Source organism: Crinia signifera, chromosome 9 (assembly GCF_055691185.1).
Source record: "Crinia signifera chromosome 9, ASM5569118v1, whole genome shotgun sequence".
In the NCBI taxonomy this organism is placed as follows: Eukaryota; Metazoa; Chordata; class Amphibia; order Anura; family Myobatrachidae; genus Crinia; species Crinia signifera.
This window is the reverse complement of record NC_139225.1, coordinates 157,975,083-157,998,928: the sequence shown is the minus strand read 5'-3', so window position 1 is coordinate 157,998,928 and position 23,846 is coordinate 157,975,083. Positions and strand designations below refer to the sequence as shown.

At 45.8% G+C, this 23,846-nt stretch overlaps 1 protein-coding gene across 2 annotated transcripts in view; it reads right to left on the bottom strand.

The window, feature by feature from the left end:
* The window catches only part of XPNPEP2 (X-prolyl aminopeptidase 2), a 132,134-nt gene extending 108,885 nt beyond the window's left edge, over positions 1-23,249 (bottom strand). The window contains exons 1-7 of one of the 2 annotated variants that reach the window (XM_083160338.1): positions 23,034-23,122; positions 22,690-22,754; positions 18,429-18,493; positions 15,456-15,523; positions 14,520-14,630; positions 11,440-11,503; positions 2,055-2,159 (exon numbers count right to left, since the gene is read on the bottom strand). In XM_083160338.1, the coding sequence (XP_083016464.1) occupies positions 2,055-2,159; positions 11,440-11,503; positions 14,520-14,630; positions 15,456-15,523; positions 18,429-18,493; positions 22,690-22,724 (448 nt within the window). In that variant the 5' untranslated portion in view covers positions 22,725-22,754; positions 23,034-23,122. Of the gene's footprint in view, positions 1-2,054; positions 2,160-11,439; positions 11,504-14,519; positions 14,631-15,455; positions 15,524-18,428; positions 18,494-22,689; positions 22,755-23,033 lie in introns of both variants that reach the window. The other variant, XM_083160339.1, reaches the window with a different exon arrangement.
* Positions 23,250-23,846: the final 597 nt, after the last annotated feature.

Sequence of the window (23,846 nt, the reverse complement as noted above, 5' to 3'; positions counted from 1 at the left end):
ATGTACTGTATGTGTAACCAGTGTACAGTAACGTGTCTTATGTATCATGTAATAATATGTACTGTATGTGTAACCAGTGTACAGTAACGTGTCTTACAGTATGTATCATGTAATAATATGTACTGTATGTGTAACCTGTGTACAGTAACATGTCTTATGTATCATGTAATAATTTGTACTGTATGTGTAACCAGTGTACAGTAACGTGTCTTACAGTATGTATCATGTAATAATATGTACTACATGTGTAACCAGTGTACAGTAACTTGTCTTACAGTATGTATCATGTAATAATATGTACTATATGTGTAACCAGTGTACAGTAACATGTCTTATGTATCATGTAATAATATGTACTGTATGTGTAACCAGTGTACAGTAACATGTCTTATGTATCATGTAATAATATGTACTGTATGTGTAACCAGTGTACAGTAATGTGTCTTACAGTATGTATCATGTAATAATATGTACTGTATGTGTAACCAGTGTACAGTAACGTGTCTTACAGTATGTATCATGTAATAATATGTACTGTATGTGTAACCAGTGTACAGTAATGTGTCTTACAGTATGTATCATGTAATAATATGTACTGTATGTGTAACCAGTGTACAGTAACGTGTCTTACAGTATGTATCATGTAATAATATGTACTGTATGTGTAACCAGTGTACAGTAACATGTCTTATGCATCATGTAATATATGTACTGTATGTGTAACCAATGTACAGTAACGTGTCTTACAGTATGTATCATGTAATAATATGTACTGTATGTGTGACCAGTGTACAGTAACATGTCTTATGTATCATGTAATAATATGTACTGTATGTGTAACCAGTGTACAGTAACATGTCTTATGTATCATGTAATAATATGTACTGTATGTGTAACCAGTGTACAGTAACGTGTCTTATGCATCATGTAATAATATGTACTGTATGTGTAACCAATGTACAGTAACGTGTCTTACAGTATGTATCATGTAATAATATGTACTGTATGTGTGACCAGTGTACAGTAACATGTCTTATGCATCATGTAATAATATGTACTGTATGTGTGACCAGTGTACAGTAACATGTCTTATGTATCATGTAATAATATGTACTGTATGTGTAACCAGTGTACAGTAATGTGTCTTATGTATCATGTATAATATGTACTGTATGTGTAACCAGCGTACAGTAACATGTCTTATGTATCATGTAATATGTACTGTATGTGTGACCAGTGTACAGTAACATGTCTTATGTATCATGTAATAATATGTACTGTATGTGTGACCAGTGTACAGTAACATGTCTTATGTATCATGTAATAATATGTACTGTATGTGTGACCAGTGTACAGTAACATGTCTTATGTATCATGTAATAATATGTACTGTATGTGTAACCAGTGTACAGTAACGTGTCTTATGTATCATGTAATAATATGTACTGTATGTGTAACCAGTGTACAGTAACATGTCTTACAGTATGTATCATGTAATAATATGTACTGTATGTGTAACCAGTGTACAGTAACATGTCTTATGTATCATGTAATATGTACTGTATGTGTGACCAGTGTACAGTAACATGTCTTATGTATCATGTAATAATATGTACTGTATGTGTGACCAGTGTACAGTAACATGTCTTATGTATCATGTAATAATATGTACTGTATGTGTGACCAGTGTACAGTAACATGTCTTATGTATCATGTAATAATATGTACTGTATGTGTAACCAGTGTACAGTAACGTGTCTTATGTATCATGTAATAATATGTACTGTATGTGTAACCAGTGTACAGTAACATGTCTTACAGTATGTATCATGTAATAATATGCACTGTATGTGTAACCAGTGTACAGTAACATGTCTTATGTATCATGTAATAATATGTACTGTATGTGTAACCAGTGTACAGTAACGTGTCTTACAGTATGTATCATGTAATAATATGTACTGTATGTGTAACCAGTGTACAGTAACGTGTCTTATGTATCATGTAATACTATCAGCTTTATCATTTGTATCTGTAACAGGGAATATACTGACGTGTCTTCTGAAGCTCCCAGTTACAGTCCATCTGGCGTTCTGCCTGGGTCCAGTATCGACTATCCGTGAAGACAGCGGCTCTGGTAAGCGTCACAACAGCGGGGCCTAAAATGGCAAATATTAACTTTATTTAAGTTTATTTTTATTTTGACAAATTTCACAGGGAATACATGTCAGGGAGATAAAGGTCCCTCAGGGGTAACGAAGTGCGCACCTCTGCACCCAAATACTTCCATCCTTGCTCAGTTTGTAAAGGAAAATGCGGAGATGTATCAAACATTTTACAAACGACAGATGCAGTTGTTGCCTATATCAACCAATCAGGTTCTATCTATCATTTTACAGGATGTACTAGAAAAATGATAGTTGGGAGCTGATTGGTGAACTGTTTAGTGACAGGAGATGATTGGCTTAGTACACCTCCCCTCAAATCACTAACACCTGGTCCATCACCATTTACATAATACATGTTTTATTAGTAAATAGGAACTATTTCAGGGTCCTTTGTATTTGTGGGTTCCCCTGGGAAATAGCTGTGATCTTGGGATATCCTGCATATATTAAATGATTAATAGATCCCAAAATAAGAAATACAAAATGTAACTAATAAATGATGCATTTCACTCTACAGCTGGGTACACATTAGACCACTGGTTTCCAATCTCGGTGCTCAAATACTCCCAAGAGCTCATGTTTCCAGGTCACCCAGCAGGTGCACAGTTGTACTCATTATTCTCAAACTCCTTTTATAAATCCACAGTTTGAGCTAATTAATTCACTTGTGATTCTGTGTGGAGACCTGGAAAAGATGTTCTGTTGGGGGTCCTGGAGGACCGAGGTTGGGAACCAGCGAATGAATCAGGCCCATCGTCTGATAGTGATCACATGATCACATGACTGCAGCCTCTAATGGTCATTTCTCCCTTCTTGTTTATGATGAGTAATCTAATGCCACAAGTCAGGGGAAATGTACAAACATTATAATCACCAGCACGGACATAATACTGTTACAATGTCATAAAATGTAATAAAATAAAACAGAACATTGGAAATCAGATCTGGATCAGTAAAAGGTTTTATGACACCGAAATTCAAATAATTTATTTACTTTCCCGATCTTTTATCGTCCCGTTGAAGATTTACCACCGTTAGTGTCTCATGTAAGCAGCAGAAACAATTTCAATATATATTCTGATTTAATACAGCTGACTTAAACGCAAAAAAACAATTTTTTAAATTAAGTAATTTTTAATGAATGTAATAATAATAATAATAATAATAATAATAATAATAGTAATAATACACCCCAAAATAAAAGAGTTATACCAAGACAGATATAATGAAACAAATACAACATAAAATAGACCAATGGTATAGGGCCATATACATAGGGAAAGGATACGAGGGAAACAGAAACAGTATAGACATTTTACCCTATCACAGGATTACAATAACGCAACAAAGCCGCTATTTCAGTACCCAAAATCAGAGATATAAGAGGAGAATTTTTTTTAAGTAACATTGGCTTTCTGAGGTGCACAAAACCCAACTATTGCAGGCTCTAAGTAATATAATTGCATACTAAAAACAAATAAAATGGCAGATTACAAAACCAACAGGTGTGGTATAGCTCACAGACAGTCATAAGAGCCATATTAAAAAAAAAAAACGAATAATTGGCTATTCTAAATTGCTGGGTGAATAAGAGGTCTAGTAAAGCAAAATAATGGGCTTAAAAATATTAATCCAAGGTCCAGCCTCTTGTGAAATTGTAGAAACCATCCTGTGTGCGTTCATCCAAGGACACGCAGAAAGGTACCAGAAGTGCCTGAGCAATAGATCCTAGAGCTTACCGTCTTCCTAAGGACAAACAACAGATCCTAGAGCTTACCACCTTCCCAAGGACAAACAACAGATCCGAGAGCTTACCACCTTCCCAAGGACAAACAACAGATCCTAGAGCTTACTGTCTTCCCAAGGACACACACAAAAGTACATAGCTTATCTGAATGACAATTCCTGGAGCCTCAACCCCACCATCAAGAAATGTGGAACAGTTCTTTGGAAAAAACAAAAGGGAAGAAAGACACCAAGGAACGGAGATGATTTCTGTCCTTGGACAGTTTAAATCCAGAAGTTGTTCTATGGTAGTAGACCTACAGAAAGCATGTACAGCACTTGAGGACGCAGCCATTATGTCTTCAAACTTAGTGAGAAGCCTCTTAGGGGAGGCATTTACAGCCAGGTCCAGGTCTCTCTGTAGAGGATGCATCAGCCACTCAATGCTTGGGAAGCATGAAGGAGAACCACAAACATGAGGCCCTCCATGAAGCACCATTCCAAAGGAAAAATATACCTTACAATTAATGGCAATTTAGGGGAGAAACAGCCACCCTCTGCCTCTCCCTGCAAACAGCTGCTTCCCCTTGTTATGTTTGCTCTCTCTGTCACCTACTGCCTTCCCCTTCAGCCAGCTGCCTTCTCTTCCTGTCACCCTCTGCTACCCTCTTCTTTCTTTGGACAAATAAAAAAATTAATAATTCAAAAGCAGTATAGTCTACAGCGATAAATCGGGCAGCTTATAGCGATCTGAAGAGGAGATCCATACGCCCTTAGGGGCGTACAGGGGTCCGGAATCCCAGCCTCCACAATCCCAATAGAGGGACGAGGGCAACGCCGCCCCTGGCGAGCTCGCTGCCTTTCTACACTCGGCAGACTAGTTTATTTACCCTCTATGGGTGTCTTGGACACCCAGAGAGGGAGAATATGTCGGGATTGTGGCGGTTAAGATCCTGGCATCGGTATTTCGACCACCAGGATTTTGACCGCATCCCGCATACTGTACTATTCTTGTCTCCTGAGGCACTGGTGGAGGGATTATTCCTACTTGTGTTTCGATACTCACCTTTTATTTAGATGGCTACCACTGCTGCTCCCTGCATCCCTCTGCATTTCCAATCAATCGCTGTCTTCCCATGTAATTCGCTGCCTCCTTGTCAGCCTTCTCCTGCTAGCCTCAACCATCCTCTGCTTCCCCATTACACAGTGCCTCCACCTGTCTCTCAGCCACCCTTTACCTCTACATGTCACACTGTGCCTCTCACTGCTTTCTCCTGCCACACCCTACCTTCTCCTGTCATCCTCTACCTCCTACTGCCTCTTCTGTCACTTTCTACCTTCCCGTCACACTGTCTGCCACTAATTCTCCTTAATTTTTTTCAATTCCCTGACACCCTCTGGCGGTGTCACTCTTGTTCTGTTTGGAGTTATATGTTCTCTCAGGATCAGCACTCCGGGTTTTGCTGATCCACCTTGCCTGGTTTTCCTGCATAGGGTCCTTTCTCATGGGGGACAGCTGTGCTACATTTTGTTTAGTTTCCCATTTTTAATGGTTTTAATTTGTCCTCCTCTTGTCCGCTCTGGAGTTGCTGGGCACCTTGTCTCCATGTAAGTCCTGGTGGCAACGGAGTTGGGGCACACTTAATTTTCCCCTTCTAATGTGGCTATTACAGGTGAAGTCCTAGCTCTGCAGGTGCCTATAATCTCTGGAGGGATTGTGGCCTGTCCTCAACAGTAACCTTTGCTTGGGCATCTCCCAGAATCGTAACACACCCTTTGCCTCTCATTGTCATCCTCTACCTCCCAATGCCTTCAGCTGCCACCCTCTGCCTCATCCTGCCTCCCCTAGTCACCCACTGCGTCTCCTAACACTCCTCTGCATGGACGGTGTCGGGCAGCACGAACAGTGTAATCAGAGGCGTAACTCTGGGAGGCAATGGAGTCATCTGCCGCCGGGCTCCTGCTCCCAAGGGGGCACCTCTCCTCCCCTGCAAGTTTGAATCAGTTAATTGAAAGCCACTGATATCACTTTTGTGGCTGATTCCCCTCCTAGGAGGACCATAGATGTACGCCACTGAGTGTAATGGTTAGCATTACTGCCTCACAGTGCTAAGTAGTAGTAGTAGTACGTTTATTTATAAGGCGCCGCAAAGTGTCCGCAGCGCCGTACATGGCAAACAAAAAAATTACGAGGTAACGTACAGGGTGTGTTGAAAAATACAGTATAAATAGGGGTATAGCTGGTAGAACTAAAATCAGCATCAGTTCAGAAGTAGGTGTCAAAATTGTCGAGGAGACTGAAGATGAAGTAGAGGAAGGGAAGAACAGGACAGGAGCACAGGTGAGGTAAAGAGGTAGGGTGAGTACGTGAGGAAGGAGGGCCCTACTCATAAGAGTTAACATACTAAAAATAGGTGGGTGGACGAACGAAAAACAATAGGATAAGTAGGAACGGAGGGGAACGGAGGCAGGATAGGAGGATCAAAAGAGGTTAGGAGGAGGGATAGGCTAGTCGAAAAAAGTGGGTTTTGAGGGAGCGCTTGAAGGAGGTAAGGGAATCAGAAAGCCTGATGGGTGGCGGGAGGTTGTTCCAGTGCAGGGGGGCAGCGCGAGAAAAGTCTTGGACACGGGAGTGGGAGGAGGTGATTAGGTGAGAGGTCAGTCGGCGGTCAGTGATGGAGCGAAGAGGATGGGAGGGAATGTGGATAGAGATCGGTGAAGAGAGGTAAGGAGCGGTGGAGGAGGAGAGAGCCTTGTAGGTGGTGGTGAGGAGTTTAAAGAGAACTCGGAAAGGAATGGGGAGCCAGTGAAGAGATAGACAGAGGGGGGAGGCGGAGGAAGAGCGGCGGGAGAGGAAGATGAGCCTAGCAGCAGCATTAAGAATGGATTGGAGAGGTGCGAGGCGGGTGAGAGGTAGCCCAGAGAGAAGGATGTTGCAGTAGTCAAGGCGGGAGATGACAAGAGAGTGAATGAGAATTTTGGTCGCGTCAGTGGAGAGGAATGGTCTGATGCGTGAGATGTTGCGTAGGTGAAAGCGGCAAGACTGTGAGAGAGCACGAATGTGGGGGGTGAAAGAGAGGGAGGAGTCAATAATGACACCGAGGCAGTGCGTTTGGTCGGTGGAGGTGATCTCTAAGGTCATGGGTTACATTCCCACCATGGCCATAACTGTGCAGCATTTGTATATTCTCCGCATACTTACGTATAGATTGTAAGCTTCACTGGGGCAGGGACTGATGTGATTGTTCAAATATCCTCTAATATGGGTGCGCTATATATGTAAATGGTAATAATGATAAGGGAAATACATGCATTTTGTTCCCCCACCTAACAAATAATGCCTGGTTGCTGTTATACATTGTATCTTCTCCTTGATTTAGGCTGACGTGTATTAAGTGAGGCTGAAGAGTTGGTTTGGTACATTGCCATCGTCAGAGCGCTACCATATGTCAGACTTAAACATCACCATTTATCATATTGATCAGCACAATTTGTGATAGGAATTGAACTCTGACAAATGATGATGTTCTACAGTGGACCCTGGGGACCCCCCACCCCCTTCCTTTTATTTTCTACACCAGACCTTGGAAAGCAGCCCCACCACTGTGCACCACGCTGCAGCGTATATGTGTATACTATTACTGCACTCTGCAAACCAATTAGGCTTGGACGATAAAGTGAAGCTGATGATTTAAAAGGCTTTTCATCCCTAATGGTTCAGAGACGCAGGTGCCAATAAGACATTGATAAAGTGCTCACAGGGCGAAATGTAATAGGGTGCGATTTTTAGACTAAAAAAAAATCGCACCAAATCGCACCTTTAAAAATCGCGTTTTTTGCCGCGAATTCGCATATGTAATGAGATGCGAATTAGCGGCAAAAAATGCGATTTGCCGCGATTTTTAGTCATGAAAATGTGCGCATTTTCAGTCATGAAAATGTGCGCATTTTCATAAATGCGATTTTGTTCCAAAAAAAAAAAGTTAAAAAAAAAACGGCGTGGGGTCCCCCCTCCTAAGCATAACCAGCCCCGGGCTCATTGAGCCGGACCTGGTTCCAAAAATACGGGGGGACAAAAAGCATAGGGGTCCCCCGTATTTCTGAAACCAGCCCCGGACTCTTGGACCGGTCCTGGTTCCAAAAATACGGGGGACAAAAAATCTGGGGGTCCCCCGTATTTTAAAACCAGCACCGGGCTCCAACAGCCCGCGGTGTCATGCCCCAGCCGGGGGACACTTTTTATACAAGGTCCCCCGGCCAAAACATGAGCACCGTGGCTGGTCAGCCTTGGACGGGGTACCTGGAGGAGTGGGGACCCCCCCAATAAAGGGGTCCCCCCCCCCCAGGCTTCACCCGTCCAGGGCTGAAGCCCGGGGCTGTCACCGGCGTCCGTGGCCAGTGGACGCCGGCCTGATAGGGTTAAATTCATCATACATATCATTACATTGCTTTTTACCGGCGAACTACAAGTGCCAGCAGACCTCCCCCGCATGCTGGGACTTGGAGAACCACAAGTCCCAGCATGCGGGGCATTAATGGGCCCGCTGGGACTTGTAGTCCACCTGTAAAAAGAATGTTTATAAAAAACACACACACAGAGAAGTACAAGTTTATTACACACACACACCTCAATTTTACACCAGCGTTACTTACCATTCCTGGATCCAGCGCTGGTCTGGCTGCTTTACAGCCGGCTCCCCCCGAACTGACAGGCAGCGGGGAGAAGCGGCTGTCTCCGTCGCTTCTAACAGCCTCTGTAGCGCTGTCCGAGTGCTACAGAGGCTGAGAGCGTGATTGGCTGAGCTACAGTATGCGTCTCCATGGAGACGCATAGCTCAGCCAATCACGCTCTCAGCCTCTGTAGCACTCGGACAGCGCTACAGAGGCTGTTAGAAGCGACGGAGACAGCCGCTTCTCCCCGCTGCCTGTCAGTTCGGGGGGAGCCGGCTGTAAAGCAGCCAGACCAGCGCTGGATCCAGGAATGGTAAGTAACGCTGGTGTAAAATTGAGGTGTGTGTGTGTAATAAACTTGTACTTCTCTGTGTGTGTGTTTTTTATAAACATTCTTTTTACAGGTGGACTACAAGTCCCAGCGGGCCCATTAATGCCCCGCATGCTGGGACTTGTGGTTCTCCAAGTCCCAGCATGCGGGGGAGGTCTGCTGGCACTTGTAGTTCGCCGGTAAAAAGCAATGTAATGATATGTATGATGAATTTAACCCTATCAGGCCGGCGTCCACTGGCCACGGACGCCGGTGACAGCCCCGGGCTTCAGCCCTGGACGGGTGAAGCCTGGGGGGGGGGGACCCCTTTATTGGGGGGGTCCCCACTCCTCCAGGTACCCCGTCCAAGGCTGACCAGCCACGGTGCTCATGTTTTGGCCGGGGGACCTTGTATAAAAAGTGTCCCCCGGCTGTGGCATGACACCGCGGGCTGTTGGAGCCCGGTGCTGGTTTCAAAATACGGGGGACCCCCAGATTTTTTGTCCCCCGTATTTTTGGAACCAGGACCGGTCCAAGAGTCCGGGGCTGGTTTCAGAAATACGGGGGACCCCTATGCTTTTTGTCCCCCCGTATTTTTGGAACCAGGTCCGGCTCAATGAGCCCGGGGCTGGTTATGCTTAGGAGGGGGGACCCCACGCCGTTTTTTTTTTAACTTTTTTTTTTTGGAACAAAATCGCATTTATGAAAATGCGCACATTTTCATGACTGAAAATGCGCACATTTTCATGACTAAAAATCGCGGCAAATCGCGGCAAATCGCATTTTTTGCCGCTAATTCGCATCTCATTACATATGCGAATTCGCGGCAAAAAACGCGATTTTTAAAGGTGCGATTTGGTGCGATTTTTTTTAGTCTAAAAATCGCACCCTATTACATTTCGCCCACAGTGTCTATGAAGAGGGGACGTATCAAGCTTTGGCCAGTGGTAAACTGGGAAGGTTGCCCATAGCAACCAATCAGCTTATGATCAAGTTGAATAAAACAACCAAGCTGCTGAATCCTATTTTTTTTCACGGATTCCTTCTTTTTAATTGGTTGAACCATTGAAAGCATGGTGCTATTTACATGGAACCTGCTGATCGCGAGGACAGAACCTCCAAAAATCCACATTCTGGTTGGACTTTCCAGAAACGCCATATGTCCTAAGACAGGGAAAGCCTCGGATTATGGTGCAGTGGACTTTTGGAACTAATTACCCATTACACTTCCGCATATGCTCTTATATCTCCCTACATGCTAATGTTATGCCCATGAGACCCTCGCCCCGTGCCCTTTATAATGCCCGACGACCACTTTCAGTTTTTGTAGCTATAATGGTTACTGCAAACAGGAGCCCGCTTTGGCAGAGCTGGTCCTAGGCAAAGGCAAAGTAGGCAAATGTCTAGGGTCATGTAGCTCACACAACTGAGCTGCTAATGTGGGGAGCAGAGACAATGGAGGCAGCGGCGGGCAGTAACTAGAAAATGCCCATCTTCCCTGGAGGAGGCTAATGTGCATGCTAAGTGCAGCAGCTCCTCCTCCTTTGGGACTTTGCAGAGTCCATCAGAATGTGACTGCACTGACTGACTCCCTGCCTAATGTCTAAAGGGAATTACTGTTTGGCATTTTGTTTATAAAGGCATTACTAAGGTGTGGTATAATGTGTTAGGGGCAGAAATACTGTGTGACAATGGCCCTTATTCTGGTTCACTCGCAAAGGCAAATTCCTTCTCAAAAGGACAAAACCATGTGCATTGCAGGTGGGGCCGATGTAACATGTTCAGAGAGAGATAGATTTGGGTGAGTTATTTTGTTTCTGTGCAGCGTAAATACTGGCTGCTTTATTTTTACACTGCAATATAGATGTCACTTTGACGTTAAACCCCACCCAAATCTAATTCTCTCTGCCAAGTAACATCTGCCCCACCTGCAGTGCACATGGTTTTGTCCTTTTGAGAAGGAATTTGCCTTTGCGAGTGAACCAGAATAAGGGCCATTATGTGTATATGGGTAGCTATTATAGTGCTCCACTATATGTATGGAGATGCACTACTGTATGGTGTATTGTGTATAAAGGACACCACTGTGTATTGCATTAGAATAAGGAGCAATACAGTGTGGTGCAATGTGAATAAGGACCAATATGGTGTGTTGTAATGTGAATAAGGAGCCATATGGTGTGATGTAATGTGAATAAGGACCAATATGGTGTGTTGTAATGTGAATAAGGACCAATATGGTGTGATGTAATGTGAATAAAGAGCAATATTGTGCATATAAATCCAGCCCCCCACCCCCTTCCTCCCCCCATGCAAGCCCATGTGCAGGGCTTTAAACGTCTTGCTCCCGACAGAGGGATTCAATTCTTGCTCCAATCAGCTGCGCATTAGTGTTGTTCCATCATTTTAACAGGCTGGTAACTAGTCTCTAATAATGGCGGCGGCTACTTTCACCAGTGAATACAAAAAGACCGATTGTGACCTCAGTTAGATATATGTATGCGTTTTCTGAGCTGTAGACTCAGCACCTATAGGTACAGTATATGGCGTGACTGTTTTGTTTACCTGAAGATCCGGAGAAGCCGCTCAACCACTGTCTTCGTTTTTCCCGGTCAGCAATGTACTCCCCCTGTACAGACAATGCAAATCTGTTATAACATCAGACTCCAAAATACTGTATATATCTGCTGTAAGATAATATGGATGCACAAATACAGTACAGTTATACAGTTGGGCCAACACCCAGGACCCCTACCAAAGCTTTGCTATGGTTCCCATAGATGTACAGTTCCCCTCTACTCAGAATCTATTTTAGGGTCCCTTGAGATCTGCAATTGATATGATTGTGATCGGTAATACATTTAAATGCATGTTTACAGCTGATTTAAAAATATTTATTATAGTGGTTCTCAAACTGTGGGTTGTGACCCCAAAGACGGTCTCACGACCTTCACAAGTTGGGGTTGCGTATGGGATTAGACCAGGGCTGGGCAATTGCGGCCCTCCAGATGTTGAGGAACTACACATCCCAGGATGCTTTGCATTAGTTTTGCTATGTGGCCATGCTGAAACTGATGCAAGGCATGCTGGGATGTATAGTTCCTCAACATCTGGAGGGCCGGTGTTGCCCAGCCCTGGATTAGACTGATGAGTCCTTTTTTCACTCAGTCACTGATCCAGGAATCAGAAATGTCTGTGACGACAGACTCCTTGGATCATTGGCAAAGATATATTTGAAGAGTCATTAGGCAGCAGTTCCCCCACCTCAGACGCAGCCACCGGGATAAATGGGTGGAGGTGGGTGAGGGTAGATCAATAGGGATAAGGAAGCAGGGGTGCATAAGGGGGTAAAGTACTGAGCACAGAGTAGGATGTGGAGGGGGAACATGGTAGCACACATGGAGTGACATGTGGAGGGGGAACAGGGTAGCACACATGGAGTGGCATGTGGAGGGGGAATGGAGAAACACATTAATTAAATGCCCACTGCCTACCTCTTGTCATTCTCTGCTTCTCCCTGTCACCATCTGCCTCTTCTTATCACCCTCTGTCTCCCCCTGCCACCCCCTTTTTTTAGCTGTTGCCTTCCACCTCCCTCTATCACCCTCTACATCTCTCTGTCACCCTCTCCCTTCCCTTGACACCCATGCCTCTCTCGGCATCCCCCTGTCCTATGACCCACTACTATTTACTGTAACCCATTGCCTCCCAAAGAATGTAACCCATTGATGCCCACTGCAATCTCCTGACATCCTCTACCACCCACATCTACCACCCTCATTCTTTTCCTGTCACCCACTGCCTCCCTATCGCTCTCTTTCTCCCATTGTCTCTTTCTCACACCCTTTGCCCCTCCCTGCCCCTATCACTGTCTACCTTCTTCTGCAACCCTGTACCTCCGCTTCTCAGCCACTGCCTCATTCTGTTATCCACTGCCTTCCTCTGTCACTGTCTACCTTCCCCTGTCACCCTCTGCCTCCCACTGTTGCTACCTGAAAATCTTTCCCTTTTCCTGACACCCTTTGCTTCTCCCTGCCACCCTCTGCCACCTATGCCTTCCATTCCATTCTCTGCATTCCTATGTTACCCTTGACTCATTCTACCATTCCCTTTCACCCACTGCTTCTCCTGTCACCGTCTGCCTACAGTTACTCACTGCCTCCCCCTGTCACCCTCTACCTCTACCTGCCAACCTTTGCCTTTTCCTTACACTCTTTTCCTTTCCCTGTAACCCTCTGCCTCTTATTGTCTTCCACTCAGTGGCGGTTTTTACCTATGGGCTGCAGGGCTGCAGCCATCCCACCCAGGTAAAATCTGCCACTGTCTCTGCCTAAAGTGAAGCCAGATGCAGTCTGTGAGACTGCTCTGGCTCCAATGTGACTGGCAGTGGTTTCCTATTGGAAGTCCAACCTGCCTGCCAGTGACTTCCTATTGGAAGTCCGACCTGCAAGTCATTCAAGGAAGTCCCCTTGGGAGGTGGGAACAAATGCGCGGCAGCCCCCCAAACCAGTTCTGTGCATGCGCAGTACCGCGGACGATACTGTGCATGCGCCAACCCAGGAACCTGATTAAGCCTCCGGGGGCTGCTGCACAGCGGCATGGAGGCTTGGGCCAGCGCATTGTGCTGTATGTATGAAGTAACTGTGCATGCACTGGCTCCGTAAAGGGGACCAGTGGCCAGGACCGGAAGGTGCGGGGAGCGTGGCAGTGGAGGGGGGGGGGTGCATTGAGGCAGCCCCCCTCCTCCAAAAGGGTAAGAGCCGCCACTGCTTCCACTGTCACCTGAAAGAGGTGCCTATTTTGTCAGATGGGACTGACAAAATAGGCTGGGCCCCTCTTCCTCTTCCCAAATGCTCAGTGTACCTAGTGAGACCTCCAGTGACCACAGCCCTGGTCACACTAATCTACATTGCTGCAGGGGAAATGTGATTATTTCTGACAAATTATAGCTGATAGACTCCTGTGCTGATCCCCCTTTCTGTCCACCCCCAAGACAGGAGTCCCGGCAGGGACTATGTAAAAACCGGACCCGGACTACACTCCGGACCGCCGGACAGGACATCAAAATCTGCAGTCCGGACCTTGTAGGGTCCTGTCCGGGGGTGTCTTGTCCGGGGTGGTCCCTGTGATAGCTATCACCAGGGACATGGTGGAGGGGAGATTACAGCCTCCCCGTGTGCTCCGGACCGTCTGTTTTTTCCTACATGCCCGGACCATACAGGGAGACTTTATTCTACCCCTCCTCCTCTACCTGGTGACAGGTGTCACAGGCAGCCCCCCAGGACAGGACACCCCCGGATAGGACACCCCCCGGAACGGAGGCTACAAGCTCCAAAATGCAGAGTTTGATGTCTGGTCCGGCGGTCTGGGGGTTTTGTCCTGGTCCGGTTTTTACCCATACCGTCCCGGCAATCCCTCCCTGATGGTCATCCTGCCCCATAGCCCGCAGATCCATAGATACGGCCTCCCTTGGCTTTGCATGCTCTTTTCTGTAGAATGCGTAGTGCGAATTCACACATGTTCTGCAGCACACACTTAACTGTGTATTAGCCCCTCAGGGTCCGAAATATGCGCAGCATGAAACCTCTGAAATGCCCCCCTGACTGATCATGACCACGTCTCACAGCACAACGCGTTCCACTCACCAGGTGCTGGTCAGTAGCAGGGATGATATAGGCGCTAATGCTGAGACTTCTCATCTCCTGCCGGAGCTTGTTCAGGTTCTTAGTGGAAATCTTTGCGGTGGGTGGGATGTACTGGGAAATAAAGCACAGCACAAACATTATCCATTACACTGTGTCTAATACATATAAAAGTAATATAAAAGTATTTACTAAAGTAAAAAGTGAATGATAACAAACCCTATCCTACTGTCCCAAAGCCTAACCCTAACCCTCCACGTACCCTAGCAATCCCCTCCTGCAGCCTTATCCTAAAGGTGCCCATATACTTATACGATATGACCATTTTTCATGCGATTTCGACCCATCGTATGTCACTAACCTTCAATTCTGATCCGATGCGGATTGGATCTGTACACTGGATTTGCATACGTTACATTGTATGCAAAAGGACCATATACTTCATCTTGATACTGTTTCTGTACTAATATGTGACACCTGTTGACCTCTAATAAAAATACCATTGGATAATATATATAAAATATATATATATATATATATATATATATATATAAAATATATGTTTCAAATGTGGTCCAGCCACCCGGGAACTGCCAGGTGAGTTGGTGGGGTATAGCGGGCAGTGTATGGTAACCTAACATTGGCTCCCAAAAGTCATTTTTCACACACAGCCTGAAACACGGCAGCTAGAAGCTGATTGGCTGGTTATAATCATTATCACTCTCCAAACATTAATTCAATTTTACTTGGCCGCCATTGAGGAGACCAGGCCACAGGTTGTCGATATTGCAGGGGAGGAAGGAAGGAAGGAAGGACAGCATCAGAATGTAGTTCTAACAGATATGACCCTTTGACCTTGAAACACTCAGCCTCCCCCTGCTCCTCCCGGATTTGTATGTCTACAACTTTATCTTAATTAAAGAATAATCCAGTTCTCACCGGAGGGCTGCTAGAACAATTCCTTATGGTGGTGTCTCGCGGCTGTTGGGGGACACCTGCAGACAGTCCTGTAAATGAAGAGACATCGTTCCATAGATATTACCATTCTGCATTTGATAGCACTCTTTTCCAGAAATCTGCAACGCTGGACATTCGGGTGTGGTATGACACACCGACAGTCGGGATTCCGACTGCACAGCGGGGGGAGCACAATGAAGCCCTTTGCGGGCACGGTTATGAGCTGCACTTGCCACCTATTTTATTCTCCCTCTATGGGGGTCGTGAACCCCCACGAGGAAGCAGTCAGGATTCTGACGTCGGAGTAATGACTGTCGGAATCTATTTTGGAATTCTAGAACACGCAAAATTCGATTCTGGATTTCTGCATCAGGCAACATACTATTCCGGTATTCTTCAACAATCAACATTTTATTTTGGAATTTCTGCAACAAGCAATTCTGAGCTAGAATGTACTAACATTTACTGAGCCTCATTGTACTGAATTATTCAACGTCAGGCAGTAAGACACAGCACTAAGTTTGGTCATAGCTCTCAGAGAGCATTGGCGCAGGGACAATAGAGGGATCTGCTCAGCTATTCGGCCTCTGCACAATCCTGGGACAGACTCCGCACTGTTTGGGTTAATAATGTTCTTCCCATGAGACTCTGACTTAGTTTTTATTGTAGTGCAGCAATTGCGCCTCCCCCCGCCCCCCCCCCCCCCCCAGACATTTTTTGCACTTCTATACTCACCAATGCACAAAATAAAAATTTAGGGCCAAATGTATGTAATAGGGTGCAAGAATTAGGAAGTGGGAGATTTTGTGCAGAGTTTTCCCATTTTTTAATTGATTGCCGCTTTAACAAAATGGGAAAACTCTCCCAAAATCTCTCACTTTATGATTCCTCGCACCCTGTTACATATGGTCCTTAATAAAGAGTTACATAGTCGTCCAACCCATATTGTTGAACTACAGAGCCCAGCTTGCTTTGCCGAGCAGTAGCAACACTGCACCGGTAGGGAATGATGGAACCGCTAACCTTCAGGAGCCGATATGTGCTATGTACATTTTGGACTAGTTTGTTTCGCATCTAGGCCCTTATTCTGGTTCACTCGCAGAGGAAAATTCCTTCTCAAATGGACAAAACCATGTGCACTGCAGGTGGGGCAGATGTTACTTGTGCAGAGAGAATTAGATTTGGGTGGGGTTTTACTTCAAAGTCAGATCTATATTGCAGGGTAGAAAAAAGCAGTCAGAATTTACCCTTCACAGAAACAAAATAACTCACCCAAATCTAACTTTCTCTGCACATGTTACATCTGCCCCCCTCAGTGCACATGGTTTTGTCCATTTAACCTCTTCAGTGGCAATCCTGACAATTTTCCAGGCTGTGCCTCAGTGCCCAGTCGTACAAGCCCGGAAAATTTTCGGGATTGCCACTGTTTAGAGCCGGGCAGCTCCCTCCCCTCTGCCGTGCCTCCTCCTCCCCCCACCCCCCGGCTGTTCTATTGAAGTCTCCGTCACCGGCAGGGACGGGGCACTGGGACGCAGGGCCAGGCAGCGGCCGATTGACAGTTCAGCAGCGCTGCCCGGGGATTCGGTATGGAATCCCGGTGGTCGGAATCCCAGTCGTCAAAATCCCGACGCCGGAATCCCGACCACCGAAATCCCGACAAGGGGGGACGTGGATCGGCACACTCATTTATTCTCCCTCTATGGGTGTCGTGGATACCCACAGAGGGACAAAGTGCCGGGATTTCCAGGAAACTGACTGCATCCCCTGACCGGATCCGGGGAGGCAGTGGTGAGATTTTTTTGGGAGCCTTCCCCATAAAAAACTCGCCCAGTGGGGAGAGCTCCCTAAAACAAAAAACACCCCACTGAAGGGGTTAAGAAGGAATTTGCCTTTGCGAGTGAACCAGAATAATGGCCCTAGTTCAAATGGCGTGACATACACTACAACAGCGTGCTATTACTAAGGGACGATTCTGATTAGCGAACTCACCCAATACGTTCGCACGGGGAGTTCGTTGGTGAAGCTCTGCGCATAGACATAATCGCTTATGCGCATATACAGGGCATCAATGCGGGCGCCTTCGAAGACTTGCATAGTCTCGCAAAGGAAGGTCATGTAGGAGGCAGGTAGCAGGGGTTCTTCTTTTCCTGGACTTACCCGTGAAACCGCTGGGAGCGCCCAGGAAAACGCTGGTCATCTCCTTGCGAACGGGAGCGGCCACCTGCTTTGCGGGGGTGGGCAGCTGATGTCACTAGACAATAGCTGCCCGGCCAGTTCTCGGAGCTGGATGCCGCAGATCTAAGTCACCAGAGATTGTTTTAGATTAGCGAGCGCTACAGAAATTATTCCATGGTCGGCGACCATCGAATGACTTCGGACCCACACGCAAGCCTGCGAATGGATGTTTATGCAAAACATCCACTCACAGTGCTGCTGGGACTATCGGCGTGTAGCGGGTGGGGCGGACATTCGCACGCCTGGCGGGTGGTCGTTACATGGCTCGCAAAGTAGCGAGCTGCTTTGAGAGTCAACCAGAATCAGGCCCTTAGCGCGCATCGCTTCGCAAGCCAAAAGAAACACTGTGCGGTTTGAACCGCAAGCGATGCGTTTGGAACGAAAAAGTTCTAAAAAGTTCAAAACGAATCTGAACATCGCACCGCGTGTGCCTCTATGTTAGGACACTTACAGTATATAGGAAACCAGAACACATACAATAGTAACAATCTCACTAAACGTTATAGTCTTCAGCCAGTAAATTGTGCATCCCATAAAGTCACATTTGCAGCATTAACAACGTCCCATAGTTTCTGTACATTAAACTTTCTAATTAGCATTGTGCAAAAATTGCAAATATATCACTGATAATAGTCCTGCAAAGGGAGCCGATAGGTTATTCCTACAAGTATACAATAAACTCCAATATCCATGCAAGCCTAGTATACAGGACAAACCTACCATAGTGGAAGAAGGCGCAGAGCACAAAGGTCCAGAGACCCCCAGACATGTTATCCTCCAGAGACCTGCGGCAGAGAGAGAGAGAGAATCCCTTTCCTATCTCCTAGAGATGCACAGTAATCTCTGAGCTGATCTGATCACCCGTCTCCCTGTCCTACTGGGTTTTCCTGCTCCGCCCTAGTTCATAACAGCAAACAACCTGCCAGCCCACATCCAGATAGATCCCCAGCTCTCCCAACTTCCCTTATCCCAGAGATATTGGGACTATTTCCAACATACACAGGAGGGTCTGGGGGTCACAGAGACGAGCACATGATAGGAAAGTTGGTCTTAACAACAAAGATAATAATACAACAACGTGTTTGGTCTTTAACGACCAGTGAAAGTCGCTTCCTCTAACGCTCAATGGTTTGGTTGGGGAATAAGTTTTTATTTGAAACATAAATAATCCCTATAGTTCTGGAACGTTCCGTCCATATTTCTCCTGCAGAACATTCCTGGGACGAGCTGTATGGTTATAAAGAAGTCTTTTACTTGTAGCAAAGTTCAAAGATTCACCCTTCAGGTAAAGTACAATAAAGTTTTAACAAGTGACTGATTAACTTTTAATTAGCCCTATGGTGTTATTAGTACAAGGGACGATAGTAAAGATCAGATGCTGAAATATCCAGAAATAAAATAAGCGCGTCGTAAAATACAAATATTATACGTCTATAATCATATAATCATTCATGTACATACAGCAGCAGAGCTCATCGGAACTAGTTTATTCAATGACTAGCAGAATACCCGTGCTTCGTTACGGGAGGAGAATGGTAAATTACAACAGTGTCCCTGGGATATTATCTATTTATTTACAGTTTCTTATATAGTGCAGCACATTAGGCATCTCCTGATATACTCTGTGCTGCTGGGGACCCTGCTCCTCCCACTATATAACTCTCAGTCTGTGGCTTCCTGACGCCCCCATTCCCCTCCTCACATCATGTCACTGCCCCTGTCACATGCAGCCCTGTCCTCACTGACACATCTCCTGGTATACTCTGTGCTGCTGGGGACCCTGCTCCTCCCACTACATAACTCTCAGTCTGTGGCTTCCTGCTGCCTCCATTTCCCTCCTCGCATAATGTCACTGCCCCTGTCACATGCAGCCCTGTCCTCACTGACTCATCAGTCATCTCCTGATATACTCTGTGCTGCTGGGGATCCTGCTCCTCCCACTATATAACTCTCAGTCTGTGGCTTCCTGCTGACCCCATTCCCCTCCTCACGTCATGTTACTGCCCCTGTCACATGCAGCCCTGTCCTCGTTGACACATCACCCATCTCCTGATATACTCTGTGCTGCTGGAGACCCTGCTCCTCCCACTATATAACTCTCAGTCCGTGGCTTCCTGCTGCCCCCATTCCCCACCTCACATCATGTCACTGCCCCTGTCACATGCAGCCCTGTCCTCACTGACACATCTCCTGATATACTCTGTGCTGCTGGGGACCCTGCTCCTCCCACTATATAACTCTCAGTCTGTGGCTTCCTGCTGACCCCATTCCCCTCCTCACGTCATGTTACTGCCCCTGTCACATGCAGCCCTGTCCTCGTTGACACATCACCCATCTCCTGATATACTCTGTGCTGCTGGAGACCCTGCTCCTCCCACTATATAACTCTCAGTCCGTGGCTTCCTGCTGCCCCCATTCCCCACCTCACATCATGTCACTGCCCCTGTCACATGCAGCCCTGTCCTCACTGACACATCCCTCATCTCCTGATATACCCTGTGCTGCTGGGAAGCCTGCTCCTCCCACTATATAACTCTCAGTCTGTGGCTTCCTGCTGTCTCCATTCCCCTCCTCACTTTATGTCACTGCCGCTGCCCCTGTCAATTGCTGCCCTGTTGTCACTGACATATTATGCTGTCTGCTGAAATATTCTGTGCTGCTGCCTCACCTCTAGTGGTGTGTTACTCCCAAAGTGTTTGGTTGCAGATTGTAAGTCATATGTGTACCAAGTTTTGTGTAAATTGCTCCAGGCATTCCAGAGTTATGGTGTCTCCTTATATACTCTGTGCTGCTGTTTCACCCCTAGGGGTGCTAGGGGTATATTTCCCCCACAGTGTTTGTTCCCAGATTGTAAGTCATATGTGTACCAGGTTTGGTGTAAATTGCTCCAGGCATTCCGGAGTTATGCTGGACGCTCATTGTGGAGGCCCCACAATGAGCGTCCAACAAAAATTGTGTTTTTTAATTAATTAAAAATCAACAGTAATTAATTTCTATTTTTATTTTTTTTAGTTGCCTCGGCCGTGTTTTAATACGCTCGTACATAAAATATCACAATCTTCGCTTGTAAACTGCAGATTTGTACAGAAAGACAGAAGGACAGACACATTTTTTCGCTTTTATATATTAGATTTACACTGAAAGCAGGGTCCGCTGTTTTCCTATGTCAAAGTATAGATTTAAAATGATACTTGCACTAAGAAGTGTATATAACAATTCTGGAGCATATATAGTAGGAATTCTACCTGAGTATAATTTACAATATCTAATTTAACCATGCACCCACGTTGCAGAAATGACCTTTCTAGTCAGTGCTAGTCCATGTTGTACTAAATGAGTAACATTTTCAAAGCTGTTCCTTCACATTCGGCAATTGGCCACAATATTGCTCAGTCATTTTTCTTCATAGTTGCCTCCCCTCCTGCATTCTGCAGGAGACTCCCTGAAAAAGTAGTGATCTCCCAGACTCCCTGCAGAGTCTAGCAATCTCCCTAATTGCACCTAACCCATATTATGCAGATGTTACATTTTTGGAGATTTTTTTTTTAGATAAATATACTTATATGTAAATGGAATCATCAGCTGCATTTCCCTGCAGTGGCTGTAAGGCACAATTATTCCTATGGCCACATGCGTTTTAAAGTTTCTTGTGGCCACTAATATGGAACCACGTGTAAAACACAATACATGAACCAGCCATGACACGAAGACACGTCTTCTTTAACAAGTACAGCAGATCTTACGGCCTGCCAGGGCCGGATTAAGGGGGGGGTCATCTGCATTCGGATCTACGTCATTGGACGACGCACCTGTCACATGTGTACACGTCCGCGCCTCTAGTTGTCCCCTTCACAGTCTCGCTGACATTTTTATTACAAAGTAGGCAAGTTTGCAGGGTTGCTTACCCTCACAGAATGGCCAGGAGGCAACTGAAAATCGACTCTCACTTCTGGCCCCCGGAAAGGTTGACAGGCAGACCCCCTCGCATCTCCCCTGCAGCAGCATTAAATAACTAAGTTTTGTGGCTTTTCGGGGGAGGGGCAGGGCTAAATATGCGCCATTTTTAGCCCTGTCCCCTCCTCGAAAACCCGCAAATTGTGGGATTTGCAGTATTGTGGGCGGGGCTTGATGACGTCTACATCAGGCCCCGCCCCCAGAAATGCTGCTGAAAGTCTCCTCTCTGGGCTTCTCTGGGAAAGTATGCATTAATCATATATATGATGCTGAGAAGGTAAGATATATCTCTTAGCGATTATAAAGTTACAAACAAGAAACTACATTTTACAGGCAGCAATGTCAGTATCAATACTTGCCAAAATAAATTGTTACTAATTAGACATATTCAGCAAAAAGCATGTAAGCGTACACATGGCCATATATGACATAGACACGCCTTTTTTGGAAGAGTGTGATACGCCCCTTTGATGGTGTCCCCTGAATCTCCCTGATTCTAGTTCCACAAAGCCATTATCACCCCGACTGTGTATATGGACTATGAATTCTGTGCACTTTACAATCAGGTGCTGAAATGGCGCAGCGCATACCTGCAAGCTTTACCTCTCTATGAAATGTACTTGGACGCACATCAAATAGTTCCTTGGTGACCGTTAAAGGTAGCCTATCAGAGTCCACCGTCCGGCACCGATCACCCTGCCCAGAGGCCTGTGCTCCTCCCCTGCTCTATCCTAAGTGGCTGATGTTAAATCAACGTTCTCCTCTCCCTGAGGCTGACACTTCTCTGCCCAGGGGTTCCTTCTAACCTGTCTGAATGCAGGCCGACCCTGAGACCTACTGTAGCAGTAGGAATAAGCGCTGGATCTCTTCCAAAGACACACAGTAACTGCTTCACTTTGCTACTACATAAACTCCCATGAAATATCACTTTGAGCTGTGATAGTTTTTACTTTCACTTTGAGCTGTGACAGTTTTTAGCCCACAAAACTCTCCACCCCACCACACCCCCAGCCCTATCTGCTCCTACCTCCAATCTCTGTATTCACAGCTCCCTCTCTCCATATTCAGCAAGTGTGAAACCGATCAGTGTCCCTGCAAAAAATGTTTCACTTTCTCTTATGACATCTTTTTAGTACACAAAGGAGTCATTTGGACTGCCGAGTGGCCTCTAGTGGTCAGTGGCGGTACTTCACCTCATAGAGGTGAGGATTAGTTAGCCTATATACATGTATATATATATATATATATATATATATATATAAATAGAGAGAGAGAGAGCAAGAACGAGAGAGAGAGAGAGAGAGAGAGGGAGAGATGCCATAAATAATGGGAAGCATTATCGATATCGAGACCATGCAAACAGATACTTACTGTCATTGTAAGAGTTAAGTTCCTTCGTCCAGCCAGCACCCACCCTGACAGCTGAGAAGCTTCACACCAGTGACAGGACATCATCTGGATGCAGCTCGGCCTCTCCGCCACTACTGTACAGGACGCTTGTTTACTCTGGCAGAGCTGACTGTTCCCACCGGGCATAATACCGAGCTGGCCAGAGAGATACTCAGCAACCCAAACACAAGCACCTACTGTTGCGTCAGCCTCTGATTTATAGCCCCAGCCTGAGTTGAGCTAAGGCTGCCTAAAAAGACTCGCCGATTGTCCTTTGTGCCATTAATGGGGGTCTGCGTCGGCCAATCGGATCTTATTTATGATGAAACTAATATAGAAAACACTTTATAGACTGGAGAAGCGTTCTGTGATTATACAGCGGCAATACAGTCATGGGAACCTGGAGTCCTCGCATCCAGCTGCCACCAAGTGGGAAGATTCTCATTATGTCTCCCACTGGTGTGTAAACAATGGACGTCAGAACGCTGAAGACACGTGACGATTTGTGTCGACTCTTCATTAAAGCAAAATAGATTTTAAAATGTCAACACAGGAAATAAATAAGTAAACTAAAAAAGTGCTGCAGTCGTAGGCGGACCCTCAACTAGCGTAGCGCATTCCCTCGCGCGGCTTGCGTCGCTCCACTAATGCTGCGCTCGGCACACAGTATCGTACCCAGTCGCAGTCCACGTAGATGGTGAAGATCGATTCAGTCCCAAAAAATGTAAACAAATCAAGTCGACCTAATTATGCGTTAACTATATCAATGTGGACCTTTTATCTGTGTTGACCTTT